The following is a 19,161-nucleotide window of genomic DNA, read 5'->3' as shown; positions in this document are numbered from 1 at the left end:
TGAGGAATCTGTCTCCAAGAATTCGCCTGTCTTAGGATCCCTCTTGTGTTGACTAGGAGTAATCGGTGGAGAGACTGTCCTCCGTGCAAATGTGGTGATTGGTTTGAGAGCAGCAGCCGGGACCTTTGGTCAATTATGCTCCCTTCATAATTGTGAAGTAAGAGACTGTCTCTCAATTTGGGTGTCTCCTTGTGATTAGATTTGGTTGTGTATTTTGGGCAGTAATAATACCGCAGCAACATTGTGTCCTTCTCAGTACATCATATCAGGAGGTCGAAAATGTTGGTTTTGGACATATGGTGAAGCATGTGGGATCTTAGTTCCACAACCAGAGTGCAAACTCGTGGCCCCTGCATTGGGAGCATGAAGTCTTAACCACTAGACCACTAGCGAAGTCCCTAAACCAGTATTTCTATAATCCATTGATTATTCTTGCCAGAATCTATTATTACTATAATGGTTGTAAACAATGATTTTTACATTACATCATTCTTTCTATATACTTATGGCTTGGCATTCTATATGAAAGGCCTTCCTTCCTCCCCTCCCTTCCTCTTTTTTTTATTCATAGTTACAATAATTATTTATTTTTATGGTCAAATTGCTCAGATTACCCAGTGTGAGTCTCTTCTTTTTACATGTCCCACCGCTCTTTCCTACTTTCTGGCGCAGCAAATTTTTGTGGGATCATTTTGTACTTTCCTTGCTCCAGCCCTGAAAGAGAAACGCGGATATACATGCTGATATACCACGTGTGTGTGTGTGTGTGTGTGTGTGTGTGTGTGTGTGTGTGTGTGTGTGTGTGTGTGTTTCTATATCCACACACTTCCATATCTACTTCTGGCAACACCTAGCATGTGCACTCACTCCCTCTCTATAGATAGATGGATGGATGGACGGATAAACAGATTTCTATAAATAACTTATGGTCAGACTTCCACAACCATGATTCCTCTGTGTCTGCAGTTCTGTAACCATGGGTTCAAGCAACCACAGATCGTGTAATACTGTAATATTTACTATTAAAAAAAAAAAAAACAGCATATAAGCAGACCTGCCCAGTTGAAACCCATATTGTTCAAGCATCAACTGTAACTTGCTAATTAAATAAAGTCCTTTAACCAACTATACTAAAAATATCACCACTGGTCTGAGTATGGAATGGCATCCAAACCTGCCTTGTCCTTACTGGTTCCACATCCAGAGGGTCCTTTGCTATTATATTAAGTTCTCTCCTCGTGTGCATCTTTTCAACAGAGAATCTTTTTTTTTTAACCTCCACAATGTATATATATTCACTTTTGTTTCTAGCTCCAGGCTCTGCGCTCTCCCCGTTATGGATCTGTAGTTAAAGCACAGCATAAATGATAAAGCTTCAGTTGTTGAAACATCAATTTATCTGTGTATGCAAAGTAATCTGAGAATTTTTTTGTTTTTGAAATTGGCTTCCAGAGTCCATACTGTAATTTTGATCTTATAGGCCTTATGACAACATAGAACAATCGTATTATGAGGTCTTAACTGCAAGGAATAATTATTTAGTACTTTTTCAAATTCTATTGTAATAACTTCCTGCTTTGGCAATATTCACTGTTCAATGAAAAAAACATAACATGAAGTTATAAAGTGGAAAAATACCACAAAATGCTCCTTGCTGAGGAAAAGCACTCTGGAAGAGTATCCCTTTGCATACGATCTTATGCATGTAGTACACATAGACGTGTGCACACGTGCACACACACACACACACACACTCACAAAGATTTACGGGTGATTATGACTATGAAGGCTACAATCTGTGATCTCTCAAAGCCCATATTGTGTATCTCCTGCCATTATGCTATCTGCCATAATTTTAATGGCTTCAGATTAATATGAGAATATATCAAAACTCAAATTCCTACAGCTATACACTTATTGCCATTAAAAAAATTCAGTGACATCATTGACGTGGTGCTCATCTTTTTGGTATTTTAATCTCATAATCAATAACATCCAATTATATGATTTCCAGATCAATGAGATGTACCACCTATATTCTGATATGTACTCCTTTCCCAAAACCACGTTGTACTGCTACCAATAGGGAAAAGTACCTGAATGTCAATGTTGTCTCAATAATACATTTGATAATTTTATCAAATTCCTACAAGTTTTCTGCGTATTTGCCTCATGGATGTGGGGGAAGAATATGGCATAGCCCCTACCTGAGAAGTTTTGATGGAAGAAATGCTACAGTAATGTAGAGAACCACAGAGGACACAAAGGACACTGACTTGGAGTAACAATCCTGAGAGCACAAGACCGGCTACATGGCTGTAGGCAGTTCTGAAAGCAGAACTAGTCTCAAGGAAAACCATTGAGATAAAGCAGTCATATAGCCCATGGCTCCAGGCTCCAGCCCCAAGTTAAAGATAAACTCTCTCTCCTAGTAATCATAAAAAACAAGGTGTTTTGCCTTTTTTCTCTAACTGAAGCATATACCTCGTGATGTCCATTATCGTGATTTATAATCTAGAATGCTAGAATGCTTTTTCTCAATAAATACGCTATGGGAATCAGAGCTCGGGACTCTTCACTGGCTTGGTCTTGAGTCCCCTGACCCCATGCTTTCCTATACTCTTGCGTGAATTTTCTTAATTCCACCATGCCACTCACATTCAGGTTCGTTCGTGTGGATGAGATCTCCACACAGTAATGAGAAGGCAAACATTTCAAAGTCTGGATGAAAACGCAAAGAATTAGAAATCAAAAATAAGTTCAAGATTGACTAAGAAAATTTTTTCTAGTGACAATTTTTGTGACACTTTGAAAGTGTTACAGTAAACCCTGCCTTCACATTAATAGACAGAAAAATCAACTGTATAATATGCAGTTACCTGTTGCTGCAAAGTTAATAATGTTTTTTAGTCTATACTGTCAGAAAAAACATCACAAGATAGTTCAATTTATACTGGACACAATCCTTAGAAGGCTAGACAGGGCCTCAAATAATAACCCAACTTGAGAACAGAGGCTGCGGCAGGCAGGGAGCCAATTGCAATAGGCTAATACCATATTAATATTGTAGACTGTAATATCAAGTGGTTTTCTGCATTTCAACAAATGTTCACTTCCTGAATTAATTTTAGGTTGCAGGTTTCCCCAACTGGATACAATTTTCACATACTGTACATTTCCCCCTTTTGGTTTAACATACAAGTGCTGAGCACATCTATAAGTGCTAGTCAATGTTAAGGTTGTGTAGATTTAGCAGCAAAGTCCCTGCCCTCATGGAGCTCACATTCTCGTGGACATCAATTTTGACAAGCCCACCCTTACACTTTCATTAAATGCCAGACCAAACTCTTTTCCTTTCTAAGTGCTATATGCCAAGTGACATCTGATAAATGTCAAAGTTCTGGATGCAGCCCTTACTGCACCACTCAGAAGGCGTCTCTGCTCTATGGTCTGTTGAACACTGGGATCTGTCCAGCTACTGCTTCAATACCAACTAACCTAATATACTTTTTCTCCTGAGACTTGACGATTTCAAGAATTCAGGCTGCACATGAGTTTTCTGAAAACATCATTTTGTAGGATGTCTTTCCTTTGACAGTTCCTTGATGTTCTGACCACTCTCAACACTTTCATAAAATGTGTCCCCAGTATGAATTTTGTGATGACTTACAAGATTGGAGCGCCAACTGAAGCTCTTACCACACGTCTCACACTTGTAAGGTTTCTCCCCTGTGTGAACTCGCTTGTGATACTGAAGCTGTGAAGACCGACTGAAGACTTTACCACACATGTCACATCTGTACGGCTTCTCTCCAGTGTGGACGCTCTGATGAAGCTGAAGACTTGAAGCCTGACTGAAATGCTTCCCACACTCCCCACATTTATACGGTTTCTCTCCTGTGTGGACCCTCTGATGCATGTCAAGGTTCAAGCTCCACTTGAAGCCCTTCCCACACTCCTCACATCTGTAAGGCTTTTCTCCAGTGTGCACCTTCTGATGGGCTTGAAGGTGTGAACTCCGACTGAAGCTCTTCCCACACTCTTCACATCTGAATGGTTTTTCTCCACTGTGGACTCTCTGATGGGTCAGAAGATGAGACGCTTGACTAAAGACCTTCCCACACTCCTCACAATTATACGGTTTCTCTCCGGTGTGGATTCTGCAGTGAATTTTAAGATCTGCTCTACGACTGAAGCCCTTCCCACACTCTTCACATTTGTGTGGTTTCTCACCAGTATGAATCAGCTGGTGGATCTGGAGTCGTGAACTCTGATTGAAGCCCTGCCCGCACTCCCCACACTTGTAAGGTTTCTCTATGCTGTGGGCCTTCTGATGGATTTTAAGATATGAACTCTGGCGGAAGCCCTTCCCGCATACGTCACATTTATAGGGTTTTTCCCCAGTGTGGACAACCAGGTGAACTTGATAATGGATTTTCATCCTGAAGTTCTTCCCACATTCACCACATCTGTATGGTTTTTCTCCTGTGTGGACTCCCTGATGGGCTTGAAAACTTGAACTGTAAATGAAGCCCTTACCACACACTTTACATACGTATGGTTTCTCTCCCGTGTGGATTCTCCGATGGGCCTGAAATTGTGAAGGCTGAATGAAGCACTTACCGCACTCCTCACATTTATAAGGTTTCTCTCCTGTGTGAACCCTCTGATGGATATGAAGATTTGAGCTACAAGTGAAACACTTCCCACACTCCTCACATTTGTATGGTTTCTCTCCGGTGTGGATCATACAATGACTGTTAAGCGCTGATCTACGGCGGAAAGTCTTACTGCATATATCACATTTGAACGGTTTCTCCCCAGTGTGGATTCTCTGATGTTCTTGAAGATGTGAAGCATGAATGAAGGCCCTTCCACATTCATCACAATTATAAGGTTTCTCTCCCGTGTGTAATTTGCAATGAACAGTAAGTGTTGATCTACGACTGAAGCCTTTCCCACAATGCTCACATTTGAATGGCTTCTCTACGGTGTGGACTTTCTGATGAGTTTGCAGCTGTGAGCTCTGACTGAATTCCTTGCCACACTCATCACACTTATAGCGTTTCTCTCCTGAGTGAACTCTCTGATGAATGCGAAGTGCTGAGCTGTAACAGAAGCTTTTTCCACACTCACTGCATGTATGAGACTTCTCTCCTGAGTGTATTTGTTGATGAAGATCAGAACTGGAGACATCACTGAAAGATACTGTACATTCATTGCACGGATAAGGTTTCTGACCTGTGCGAGTTATAGAGAATCCTGCCCCAACCTGGCTGGGTGAGTCACCTTGTTGGTGGAACTCAGAACTTTTTATCATGGAGGCTTGACACCTGGTTAAGTCTCCTGCAATGTGTTGCCAGGTCTGCCAGCAGGAAAGCTCTTCATGTGGTCCTGCTTCAGAAACAGTCTCCATCTCACTTAGGATTTTTCCTTCTGCAAAGACATAAAATTCAGAGATGTGGACAACTGAAGGCTCTGCTCAGTGTTGTCAAGATTTCACATTTAGGAGAGAGTATGGGACTTGAATGATCCAGAGACTGTTCAGTTTGTCTCTTCCATTGTGTGTGCTCTGGTCTGTGTGCCAACAGAAACCAAGAGGTGGTCCAGTGGGCTCCTATGCACTATGCATAACAAAACCCATTGGTGCAAGTTTCCTATGTGAGGAGCAAGTTAGACATCAATAACTTAACTTAAAAAGTTGATAATTAGATTCAAATTGTTCACCTGTGGCCATTTCTATTGAATTTCAAAGGCAGTGTAGAATCTCAGATAGTTAATCATATAGATAATAAATGAAGTAGACAAAAAAGTTATATAGATAATAAAATATGAATCAACTAGAACTTTAAGGAAAAGCAATACTTTTTCTGTAAACAAAACTTGGAAGCAACCATGATGTCCTGGTTGAATGGATAGGTGAATGGAGAAATAAATTGTGGTACCTCCACACAGTGGAATATTATTCGGTGCTAAAAAGAAATGCACTACCAAGCCAGGAAAAGATATGGGGGAAATGTAAGTGCATATTACTAAGTGAAAGAAGCCAATCTGAAAAGCCTACATACTGTATGATTCCAAATATATGATGCTCTGGAAAAGGCAAAAGTATGCAGAGAGTAAAACGGCCAGTGGTTGCCAAGGGTTGGGGGAGGGAGGGATGAATAAGCAAAGCACAGAGGATTTTTAGGGCAGTGGAAATAATCTGTATGATACTATAATGGTGGGTACATGGTGTTATACACTTGTCCAAATCCACAAAATGTACAACACCAAGAATGAACTCTAATGGAAAGTATAGACTCTGGATGATAACGAGGTGTCAATGTAGGCTCATCAGTTGTATCTGGTGGGGCATGTCAATAATGTAAGAGGGGACTTCCCTGGTGGTCCAGTGGGTAAGGCTTCATGGTCCCAGTGCAAGGGGCCTGGGTTCGATCCGTGATTGGGGAACTAGATCCCACATGCTGCAACTAAGACCTGGTTAGCAGCCAAAATAAATAAAATAAAATACATATTTTTTAAAAATTTAAATGATGTAAGAGGCTGTGGGTGTGGGGAGGGCAGGGATATAAGTATTTAAAGAAACAGGCTTTTTTTTTTTTTTAAGTACTTGTGAAGAAATTTTTACAAAGGAGAAATGCACTCCCTTCCCTTTAAGTTGCCTCCTCTTTTGATCCATAGACATAAACAGCCTCTCTATAACTCTGTCTGGGGTCATTTTACTGGAAAGTTACTTCCACGTTGAGATAACTGGAACGGCTAGAATGACTTGCAGGTTTGGGAGCAAATATCTAATCACACACTGACTAAAACACAGTGAAAGCAGGGGATGGAACTGTAGCTCCTACTGGCAGGTACAGATAACACACACTATCCTAAAACCTGATAGTAACTCAGACCTCTAAGGAAAAAAGTAGAAAAGTGGAAGGTAATTTTTTACTCAGAGACTGAGAAAAGGAAAAGATGAGGTCACGTTATAAACTGTGAAAGCCAATCATAAAACAGGAGTTAGATTCTGCCAGGAAGTCTTCCCAGACAGACACATGGGTGACTCCTCATGTCTTTTAGGCCTCTGCTCAATGTCAATCCACTAACAAGGCCCTTTCACCACCCAGTGTAAAATAACCATTCCTGTCCTCACTCAATCTACCTCTGGCAACTTCCAACCTCCTTGAATCTGTTTATGTTCTGCACAGCACTTTCCCCACGTGACTCACTAAATCATTTGTTGTTTAATGTGTCTCTTTCCCACGGTAATGTAGCATCTAAGTGAGAAGCACTTCACCCTTTGTACAGGGAAGACATTTTTACACTTTCCTACTTTATAATCACTGTCCAAAATCATGCCTGGAGTACAGTGAGAACTCTACAACAGGGGTCCCCAACCCCCGATCCGCCGCCTGTTAGGAGCTGGGCCACATAGCAGGAGGTGGGCAGCACGCAGCCAGCGAAGGCCTTTCTTGTGACGTTGGAACTGAGCAGAGACCTGATGGCAGGTAAGGGAGGGAGCAGAATGATATGAGGTGAAAGACTAGGTGCGGCAGAGAGTTAAGGGCTCATAGGCGGAAGTATCTGCAGTGGGCAGAGTAACTGTCCCCCAAGGAACTCACGTCCTGACTTTTGGAGCCTAAATATGTCAAGTGAACACACACAAACACACATTCACTCCAAGGGCACCCGAGAAAGTAACTGAATGCACCCCTATGTTCACAGCAGCAATATTCACAATAGCCAAGACACGTAAACAACCTAAATGTCCACTGACAGATGAATGGGTAAAGAAGAGGTGGTACCTATATACAATGGAGTACTACTCAGCCATAAAACAGAATGAAATAATGCCATTTGCAGCAACATGGATGCAACTAGAGATTATCACACTAAGTGATGTAAGTTAGAAAGAGAAAGACAAATACTATATGATATCACTTATATATGGAATCTAAAATATGGCACAAATGAACCTATCAGAAACAGAAACAGGCTCACAGACATAGAGATCAGACTTGTGGTTGCCAAGGGGGAGAGGGGAGGGGAAGTGATGGACTAGGAGTTTGGGGTTAGTAGATGCAAACTATTACATTTAGAATGGATAAACAACAAGGTCCTACTCTATAGCGCAGGGAACTATATCCAATCTCCTGGGATAAACCAAATGGAAAAGAATATAGAAAAAGAATGCATATACATGTATAATGGAGTCATTTTGCTGTACAGCAGAAATCAGCACAGCATTGAAAATCAACTATATTTCAAGAAAAAAAGAAAAGTAAGTGAAATAGAAAGTAATTAGAAAGTTAAATACATAAATAAAATTAAAAGTAAAATTAAAAATGAATAAGAAAAAAAAAAGAAAGTAATCAGATAGATATTCATCAAAAGACAAAAATGCTCTGTAGCCTCCTTCCTTCACTCTGGTTTGCACGTGACCTACAGTCATCTCTGCGACCCTCGGAGACAGGGAGGTCTCCCATCCCATCTATCAACATGCTCACTAAGCCAACAAATATTTACAGATGCCTGCCACATACCAGGCTGCTCTGAGCACTGAGGACAGAGCACTAAACCGGACAGACAAAACTCCTCACTCCTGGGGATTACACTCCAGTGTGGAGAGAGAGGTCATAAACAAACAAACCAAAGTCTGTGAGACCCAATCAAAGGCAGGACGAAGAGGGTAAAGGGAGGATGGGATTTTACACAGGGTGGTCAGAGAAGGCCTTTCTCGTGATGTTGGAACTAAGCAGAGACCTGAAGGCAGTTAAGGGAGGGAGCAGAAGGATTTGAGGCGAAAGAGTAGGTCTGGCGGAGAGTTAAGGGCTCATAGGCGGATGTATCTGCAGTGGGCAGAGTAACTGTCCCCCAAGGAACTCACGTCCTGACTTTTGGAGCCTAGAATATGTCAGGTTTTGTGGCAAAGGGGAATTAAGGTTGCATATGGGGATTGAGGCTGCTGATCAGCTGACCTTAAAATGGAAGACAATCTTCTACTATGGGGTGGGGATGGGGGGCTCAATGCAATGCAAAGGGTCCTTCAAAGTGGAAGCGGGTGCAGAAGAAGAGCAGAAGACGGACATGTGAATACAGAGCAACGGGAGGAGGGAAGCAATGCCGCTGGCTGTGAAGATGAAGGAAGGTAGCCACAGGCTAAGAGATTTGGGTGACCTCTAGCAGGTGGAAAGACAAAGACACAGATTCTCCCCTAGAGCCCCCAAGGAGAAATGCGATGGTGCCGACACCTTGATTCCAGCCCGGTGAGAACCACATCACAGCTCTGACCTCTGGAAGTCAGTGGATGCTGTGTTAAGGCATGAAGTTTGTGGTGATTTGTTAGAGTGGCCATGGGTGATACAGCATCCCTGGCAGGTCTGAGAGTGGTGGGGAGGCCAGCATGGGTGGAAGAGATGGAGTGAGAGAGAAGAGGAGTCAGATAGGCAGTGGGGGACCAGGAGCAGACCCTGGAGGATTCCAGAAGCCACTTTAAGAAGTTTCAACTTTAAGATAAATAATAAGCCGTAAAGGGTTTGGAACAGAGAAATGGCAATCTTTCCTAAGCATCACTTTGGCTGCTATGTGGAGAACAGACTATAGGAGGGGAAGGGTGAGAGCAGGGCAACCAGTACAAAGGTGTGTGAAAGAATTCAGGGAAGAGGTCTGGCAGTTTGCACCAGATGACAGCATAGAAGAGCATCTCCAAGGACTCTTATCTGCCTGGTTCTTACCTGACTTCCCTTCTCTTTGGGTTGCTGTCTTCACCACCAAAAGCCTTTTTTCCTTTTCTAAGTGGAATATATCATGTTAGAAGGGGTGACACCCTGTGAACATGCAGAGTCACATACTTGAAAGGAACACACTAAAGGTATAACTTACTGGAAACTTAGATTCCTGAATTAAATGTTGATCAATGAATCAAATCCAATGTATTTTTTAAAAAACTGACCTATTTGAATTATTGAAATACCAATATTTCAAGACCCAGACACATATGCATGAAAAGTATAGAAACCGATTTCTCACCCATGTCTATTTCCATTTAATCTCCTCCCATTGGTTCTTACATCACTTACGCAATTGGCCAGAGTTTTTGCTGCAATGTATTCCATTCTTCCTGACAGATCCTGATATTTTTCTACCTTATTTCATTAAAAAACTTGGTACAAAAGTCAAGTCCCCAAATGCAGGTGACCATTTTAAGACCCTCAAAACCTTCAACACCTGAAGACACAAAGCCAAACCAGGGAGCTGACATTAGGTTAGAGAGGGCACCCGTCCTCACCCACTGAGACCAGGTTCCGGAAGTTCTCCAGCATCACTTCCTGGTACAGCTTCCTTTGGGCGGAGTCCAGCAGCCCCAGCTCCTCCTCTGTGAAGGTCACGGCCACATCCTTGAAGGTCACTGCCTCCTACAACACCAAGCACACGTAGCCTCAATCTTACAGTCAATGGCCACTTGAAAAGGGGCAGCATCGAGAAGGTGGAGAGGATGGGTGGGAAGTGAGTCCAAATTCTGAGGGCCTTCGATCAATCTGTAGACTTCCCAGCCCTTCTCCTTCTATCCTGCCAAAGCCACACACTGACTTTGCTCAGCCTTGCCGGAAGTGTGGCAGTGACAGCCATCCTTGTATTTATTTTGCGCCCTCATTGGGTCTACTTACAAGTAGGCCCCCCAAAATCCTAAATATATATCATAGACGACATGCATTTTACTTTTGGGGTGAATACTGTCAATTGCCCCTAGATGTATTTTGCAATTTAGTCCAAACATATTTGATAGCACTGGCCTTCCTCCTCTCACACACACAAACCCTGTTGTGTTAGCAAAGCTACCACTTTTCTTTAACATCTGTCAAGCAAATAAGCTTTTAGTAACCTGTGCAGGAGAGCAATGTAATTTATCCTATGTAACCTCAAGGCACATACCAGATCCTTTATTATCTTTTTTTAAGAAAAAGCTTTACTGTGAGGTCAACCGACAAGGAGACAGGAGGCAAGGCTCTTGAGTCTGTCTCCTCCATCCAGGGTCCAGGGCAAAATGTAAGGGGTTAGGGGAACTTCAAACTTGGAAGCTGACTGGCTAGTCTTGAATTAGTCCATATAAGCTACTCATGCTGCTGGAAGCCAGATTTTCCTTATTGAAGGGCTTCTTGCTAGGTGAAAGGCTATGGTGGCAACATTTCTATTCTCTGAGTTCCACAGACTGAAGACTCTTGGTTCTGGGGTCTTCCTGGAGACATGGGGTCCCGTCTTGCACACACTACGTCTCTTAATTGCAGCATTCGGTGTCACACTCTGGAGTCAGCAGGCCTTGGCGTGATTCCCAAAGGCCTGCGTGGCCCTTACCCTTACTAGCTGCATGACCTTGGACAAACTTGCCTGTGTGCCTGAGTTTCCTTTCTGTATAATGGTCCTTAGATGACAGAGTTCTTTCAAGGATTAACAAGGGAATATCTATGGTATTTGGAAGAGTATGTGGCACAGAGTAACTGCCTGATACACATTTGCCGTTCATCTTATTATTTCTGCATATTATCATTATCAACATCTATTTCATCCCATTTCATGTAGCTGCATATTAATCCAGGGAACTGATGATCTAACCTAAATAAAGCATAGGGACTTCCCCAGCAGTCCAGTGGTTAAGATTCTGTGCTTCCAATGCAGGGATGCAGGGGGTGTGGGTTCGATCCCTGGTCAGTGAACTAAGATCCCACGTGCCACACAGTACAGCCAAAAAATTAAAAAATAATAAATAAAGCATATTTAATTTTACATATTTTTCTCATTATAACCTATTTGGCAAAGAACATCATTTTTGTAGATCTTATTTCCCTGATTATTTAAAAATATAACCGCAAATGACTGCAAATGAAAATTAAAATGCCAAAAATTGGCATATTTAAAATTATGTACTTATTATACATTTAAATTATTTATGCAAATATAAATTATAAAATTATATAATGGCAGATTTTCTTCCCAATTTTTTTTACTACTTCCCTAATCTTTCAAGAGAACACAAGTGCCCTGATTTCTCCATATGATGGCCAAGAGCAGGTTCTAAATTTTCCCATGGTTTTTGTAATCTGATTTGGGAGAACAATTAATTTCAGTATTTCCACTTATTTGATTATAAATTAACACTAACACCTTTCCAGATGTTTGTTAACCATTTATATCTCTCCTCTTTAACATGCCTGTTCTTGTCCTCATTCATATTCTGTTGGATTTTTTTCCTTTCTCCTATATATAAGATTTTTTATTCTGGATTTTGTCTTTTTTTGGCATCCATATGGTAAACACTTTTGCCCCAGGATGCTGTTTTTTCTGGTAATGCCATGTGAAGTATATTTTGCCACAGGGGAATTTAAAGATTTTATACAACAACTGTGCTAACTGCTGTCTTTGTGTGCCTGGAGCACTGAGCATCTCAGAGTACCTCGAGTAGATGAGAGATGCAGGAAGAGAAGAGATGCAACCCAAGAAAGCGGTTGAGGAGGAGTAGCGCCACCTGTTGGCTGTGGAAAACATCACTCAAAAGGGCTCTCCCCAATACTCCAAGGATGCAGGTCCCCAGATGAACTCTTTCTTTTTTCTTGTTTATCTTGCACTTAAGCACATTGTTTACCATTCCCAACCCTTGGTTTCCTATGTCAGCTTGAGCAGGTGTCTTATATTTCAAGTGTTTAAGAAGAAAATGAGACAAAATCTCCCCATGCGGCTGCTCTAAAGAGTAAATGCAGAAACAGAATGCAAGTTACTGGTAAATCTAGGATCACTGGACATTTTAAGCTGAGGTTACTTACTACTTAAGTCAAAAGAAAAGAACAAAAAAAGGACCAATAAATAAAATATACACAAGCCATGACTTAGGCCTGGGGAAGACAGGGTCCAGCTCTTCCCGTGTGAAAACCTCCAAAAATGTTTGTGCAGAGCAATAGTTAGAGCTGTGCCATGCTTGTATTTGGATATTCTACCTAGAAATAGACAACATGACACAGATTAAGTGCAGTCTTTCTATACCTAAGCTCATCAAACAATAAGGAGAAAAAATTCACAGGTTGTTTTCAGGAGTGATTTTAGGGGAAAGGTTTAATGTAGGAAAGCTGTCACTGCAGGGTTGCTTAGAACAGTCAAATTCCTAAACCATCTAAATGTCTACAGGTGGGAAATAGTTAAAAATAAAAGAGTACCAAAAAAAAAATTAAAAGGTACATCAATTCAATGACAAATATGATGTGTCCATTTTAAGAAAATGAACTCTCTAATATTAAAGAAGTCAATTTAAAATTAGATATATACCATAAACACAAATACAGTTAGGAACGCACATGAGGGAAACAGTAAAAGAAAGTAAAAACAGCTAGTTTGTCAGGAGGGAATAGTGGAAGTAGTGCAGTGGGAGAGTTGTTCATTTCTTGTCATTTTTCTCCTCCATAAAATAAATAACAATAATATAAAATAAACAATAAAAACAAATGCAAAGAAAACTTAAAAGGGACAACCTAAGAGCCAGGAGGAGAACAGGCCCTCCCATGTCTCCTGTTCTGCTTGAGACATCCCAAGACAAATGTGCGACAATCTGAGTAATGAGATGGAACTTTAAAAGTGACAAAGGCAGGCACTACTCACCTTGAACGTGGTCATGTTTCCTCCTACGTCTGGGGACGGGCACAGTCCTGAGTTACACAGATCCTGCGAGGTCAGAACAGCACCTGGCAGAGTGCCTGGAAAGGCAGAAAAAAAGATATGAAAGAGTGGCCTGGGTCTCTGCTTACCCACGCAGACGCTTCTTGTGAATGAGCATGTGAATGTTCACTGCACCGTTATTCATAATAACCTAAATGTGGAAACAACCAAAATGTCGGCCCATGCGTGAAGGAATAGACAAATTGTGGTACATCCATACAATGGAATATTATGCGCCAATGGAAAGGAATGATGTCCTGATCATGCTACAAGATGAATGAACCCTGTAAACATGTGGAAAGCAAAAGATGACAGACACAAAAGACTACACATTATGTGATTCCATTTATATGAAATGGACAGAATAGGCAAATCTCTGGAGATGGAAAGTAGGTTAATGGTAGCCTGGGTATCTGGGAAGAGAATGGGAGTTAACTAAGGAGTCCAACTGGGAGTATGAAAATGTTCCAAATTATCATGGTAATGGTTGCACCACTCAGCAAAGTTACTAAAAATCACTGATTTGTATATCTTAAGTGGGTAAATTCTATGATATGTACAATATACCTCAAGCTGGTAAAAATAAATGTTTATTCATCTATATGTCATTTAGAATACTCATTTATGGATCCTGAGTCCATACTAATACTTACATTTAAATGAATAAGTGAATAAGTGAGAGAGAAGGAGAAGCTTCTCTTTACAGTAGAATGCCCACTAATAAATCTCCCCATAAAGAAAACGCTATTAATTCCAAAAAAAAAAAAAAAAGTAACTTTACAATGGAGAAATCTGATAGACATTACCTTAGCCTAGAAAACAAAGTTGAGTTTACCAATATAGGGACAAACCGACATCCTTTGGCTCCTGCTATGTTGCAATGACAAGGACACCTCACCACTTCTGTGGAAAACCTGCCAACAATGCATAATCTGAAGCTAAACATGGAACATATCAGACGAACCTCAAATGGACTTTCTCCAAAATAACTTGCCTCTATACTCCCCAAAAACGTCAAGAACAAAAAAGACAAAGGCTGTGGAATCATTCCACATTAAAGAAGAACATTAAGGAAAGTAAGAGAAAAATTCTGTAAAATATTTAAAAACAAATATACACTTAAGGCAAGGCATACAATTGGACACTTTTTTTTTTAACGATCAAGTGCATGAGCTTTATTACTGTTTTTTAAATTGAGGTGTAATTGGCTTATAACATTAATTTCAGGTGTATAACATAATAATTCTATCTTTGTATATGTTGTGAAATAATTACCACAATAAATCTAGTCAACATACATCACCATACATAATCACAAAATTTTTGTGTGATGAGAACTTTTAGGATCTACTCTTCTAGAAACTTTCAAATAAGCAATACAGTGTTATTAACTATAGTCATAATGTTGTACATTATTTTCACGGTTTATTTATTCTATGATTGCAAGTTTGAACCTTTTAACCACTTTCATCCATTTCACCCACCCCTCAACACCCTGTCTCTGGCAACCACCAATCTGTTCTCTGTATCTATGAGCTGGGTATAAAATTTGACTTTGAACTGAGGGGAAAACCAGTTATGAAGACTTTCAATGAAAAACAACAAAATACAGGACTGTGGATTATATAATAGTATTTTATCTAATATGCTATCTGGCATTATCTACTGTTACCTATTAACTATGATTAGGAATAACTTAATAGGTATCTAATAGATAACCACTATTCTCTAATATAATATCTAGTATAATAGTCTAATATTACCAAGTATGTGATGCTAAGATTCTGTAGTCAGCCTTTCCTAAATCCCTCTTACCAAGACACCTCCTGATTACCCATGGTATGTGAGCTTCCTTCATGCAGAAAGCTAAGATAAGCTGTCATTGAATACAGGTACATTCCTGGTGTTATTCGGCTAATGGAGGTACAGAGCAGATAGGCAAAATGTAAACAATTGGTGAATCTGGGTAACAAGTATATGAGAGTTCCTTACACTATTTTTGCAACTTTGCTATAGGTTTAAAATTATATAAAAATAAAAACTTTCTTAAAAGTCAGCAAACAGGGAGATCAACTCGATGCCTGGTGCTGACCTAGAGGGGTGAGATAGGGAGGAGGGCAAGGAGGGTCAAGAGGGAGGGGATATGGGGATATATATGTAAATACAGCTGATTCACTTTGTTGTACAGCGGAAACTGCACAACACTGTAAAACAATTATACTCCAATAAACATCTGAGGGAAAAAAGAATCAGTAAACAGGAATGGGAATAACAATAATAATGAAAATAGGAAGACTGATCATGAAATTATATCGAAGTTCATTAGGTTATTCTTTCTTGTCAGTGTTGGGAAATTTTCACAGTTAAAACACTTCAGGGGAAGGGCTTCCCTGGTGGCACAGTGGTTGAGAATCCACCTGCCAATGCAGGGGACACAGGTTCGATCCCTGCCCCAGGAAGATCCCACATGCTGCGAAGCAACTAAGCCCACACGCCACAACTACTGGACCTGCACTCTAGAGCCCGTGAGCCACAACTATTGAGCCCATGTGCTGCAACTACTGATGCCCACATGCCTAGAGCCTGTGCTCTGCAACGAAAGACCACGGCAATGAGGAGCCCACGCACCACAAGGAAGAGAAGCCCCTGCTCACCGCGACTAAAAGAAAGCCCGTGCACAGCAAAAAAAAAAAGACCCAACACAGCCAATTAAATAAATAAATAAATAAATTTATTAAAAAAAAAAACACATCAGGGGAAAATCATTGAAAAAGGTATGGTAAAAAAAATCTGTAAAATGTTTATAAACAAATATACAAAAAGAACCACTAAACAGAAATGCATTAGAAGCTTAAGAGTTTCTATCTTCACACCCTGGATTAATGAGTAACGAAAAAAATTTTTTCTCTCAAATTTCTGTAATTCCTGAGGGCTCCACAATGATATACTTCTATTAGAATAAGAAATATTATTCATAACAAGCAAAAAAAATAGTTGAAAATGTTTTTAAAAACTCATAGAAAAGTCCAACCCCATATTATTTGCTTTTCAGGTCCTTCACAATCAAGTCCTAACTACAGTACTTGATTCCACCTAGTTCCTAAGGCTTAAGGAAAATTGCACCCAAAAGATTATACACTCAAGCTCTGGACTCAGACTGCCTGAATTCCAACCCCAGCTCAGCCTCTTACTTGGTGGGTGACTATGCGCAAACAACTTTCAGCTCCCTAGGTCTCAATCTCATTTTTCAGAATAGGAAAAAAGCAATTATTTCTTCCCGGAGCCATGGTGTGGCACAATGTATTTATTTGTGTAAAGCCCTCATCACTGAAGGTAACAGTTAAGGATTAACTATTGTCGATACTCATGTCCAATTACACATCCTACACATTCTCTAAATGATGCGAATATCACTGTGAAAGAAAACTGTCAAGTCCCACTCACGTGGAGCTTTGCTGTCAGTAGCTCAGGAGTCACTCCCTCTACCTCCGTGCGGTCCTTTTTGAGAAATCACGCTGGAGAAAGAGAAAGAATGCTATGAAATGCCACGACTAAGTCTCCGTCCTCGATAAAGTTAAAGCTGCCCCTCCCTCCGGGCAATCTAGAAGCAACCCTGAGCAATCTGGAACCTTCCCCTCCAAGAAAGTCAAAAGGGGTCCGGGATTATCCAGCGTCACGCAGAGACAGAGAGACGGGCAAGGGTCACTGAAGCTGGATCTCTGACCCTAACTCGGGGACCTGACCGCTCCCTGGGGTATTAACGCCAAGGAGAGATTATCACTGACTACGCGCCAGGAACTGACTACGACTTCTATTTGCACCACCTCTTTCAATTCCCAAAGCAATTCTACTAGGAAGGTCCTAGTATTTTAAAGAAAAGCAACGGGAGGCACAGGGAGATTAACTCCCCACTCGAGGAAGTAGAAGCGCGCGTGGAAGGTTTAAGGAGCTGAGATCCACACAGGGAATAAGCGACCCAAGTCCGTTCCTTCTTGGGGTCTCGAGAACGCCCCAAACGCACAGAGGCTCCGCTGAGGAAAACACACACGGCAGCCCTCGACCCTCCGCACCTGCACTCTCCGCCGAAGATTTTTTTCCCCTAAATCGATTGCCAGGTGGTTGCGCGTCACAGAGACCCTGGAAGTTCGGAACGGCCAGAATAAGACGGAACTGACGCATCGGCCCCACGGAACATACACCAGCAACCGCACACTCCGCGAACTCAAGCGCCTACGAGTCCACGGGGCTTCTGGACTACACTTCCCAGAATTCATCAGATCCGCCTTCCTGCAAGCGACTACAGATTGCCTGGACTACACTTCCCAAAATGCCAGAGAGTAAAGAATCCCACACGTCCCAGCTTCCGGGGTGGTAAGACGTTTCCTACCCTGAGAGTCCGCGTTACCTTTCCCTGAATCTTTCAGCGAAAAGATTGTATAGACACGGCTTTCTGAAGTAGAAATGCCTCCAATTATGGCAGGAGTATTGTTGGAAAAGGAACGAGCGAGGAGATGCAATCTTCAAGAAATTAACAGGGTGGGGGACTTCCCTGGCGGTCCAGTGGTTGAAACAACGCTTCCACTTCAGGGAGCAAGGGGTCGATCCCTGGTTTCGGAACTAGATCCCGCCTGCCGCAGGGCGCGGCCAAAAAATTTAAAAAACAAAAAACTTAAGGAGGAATGAGTGTTTAAGGGACACTAGGTGATTGAAAGTAGGATAATTTGAATATAATCTGATGAAATGAGGCTAAAACTGAGAAGTCAAAGAATAGGTTAGATATAATGATTTGGGAGGGGCTAGGAGGAGCGAAGAAGGTACCAACTCCAAGCCCAGACCCTGCGGTATCACTGGTTTGGCAGGAAAAACAACTTGAGAGGGCCAAAGTGGAAGCCTGTCCTCATGGAAAAGTGCTCATCCCTCATTTAAACTTTTCATTGAAGTTATTATGACCCCTATTTTGGAGGTGAAAACACTAAATTTCAGAGAAGTTAGGAAACCGTCCGCTATCTCAAAGCAAGCATAATGGCTGAAGAGCTTAGCATTTGGAGTTATTCTGACTCCCAAAGCCTAGGAGTTAATGCCAGAGCACTGAGGAGGATTCTATTGGTGAGGGAGGATGTTTTACATTAAAAGTTTTTTCTTTATATTTTCTGGTTAAAATACGTGTTATATTAGCAATTAAAAAATACATATGTTACTGGAAGCTAAGTAAAAATAGTATAAAGCAGGAAATTCCCTGGTGGCGCTGTGGTTGAGAGTCCGCCTGCTAAATCGGAGTCGTGGGTTTAAGCCCTGGTCAGGGAGGATCCCACCTGCTGGAGCAGCTGAGCCCCTGCGCCATGGCTACTGAGCCTGAGTATCACAACTGCTGAGGCCCGCTCGCCTGGAGCCCATGCTCCTCAACGGAAGGGGCCGCAGATGTGAGAGGCCCTCACATCAAAACTGGGAGTGGCCCCTGCACGACGCAGCTGG

The 19,161-nt window shown here is 41.5% G+C and overlaps 1 protein-coding gene across 5 annotated transcripts; it reads right to left on the bottom strand.

Annotated features, from left to right (window-relative positions):
* Positions 1-217: 217 nt before the first annotated feature.
* LOC130838631 (zinc finger protein 234-like) lies at positions 218-17,899 on the bottom strand. Of its 5 annotated transcripts, none has more exons than XM_057712027.1 (8): positions 17,760-17,899; positions 17,134-17,204; positions 13,633-13,727; positions 12,440-12,726; positions 10,280-10,406; positions 9,726-9,782; positions 3,671-5,436; positions 218-714 (listed from the first exon to the last, which is right to left on the bottom strand). In XM_057712027.1, exons 4-8 carry the CDS (start codon positions 12,629-12,631, stop codon positions 688-690), a joined length of 2,169 nt encoding a protein of 722 aa, XP_057568010.1. In that variant the 5' UTR covers positions 12,632-12,726; positions 13,633-13,727; positions 17,134-17,204; positions 17,760-17,899; the 3' UTR covers positions 218-687. The 5 variants fall into 5 exon arrangements, with proteins under 5 accessions (XP_057568010.1, XP_057568007.1, XP_057568008.1 ...); XM_057712024.1 differs by lacking the exon at positions 218-714 and adding an exon at positions 864-1,342; XM_057712025.1 differs by lacking the exons at positions 218-714; positions 9,726-9,782 and adding an exon at positions 864-1,342.
* Between the last annotated feature and the right edge of the window lie 1,262 nt (positions 17,900-19,161).

The sequence above is a fragment of the Hippopotamus amphibius genome, chromosome 16 (genome assembly GCF_030028045.1).
Source record: "Hippopotamus amphibius kiboko isolate mHipAmp2 chromosome 16, mHipAmp2.hap2, whole genome shotgun sequence".
NCBI classification, from domain to species: domain Eukaryota; kingdom Metazoa; phylum Chordata; class Mammalia; order Artiodactyla; family Hippopotamidae; genus Hippopotamus; species Hippopotamus amphibius.
This window is presented reverse-complemented; position numbering and strand designations above follow the sequence as displayed.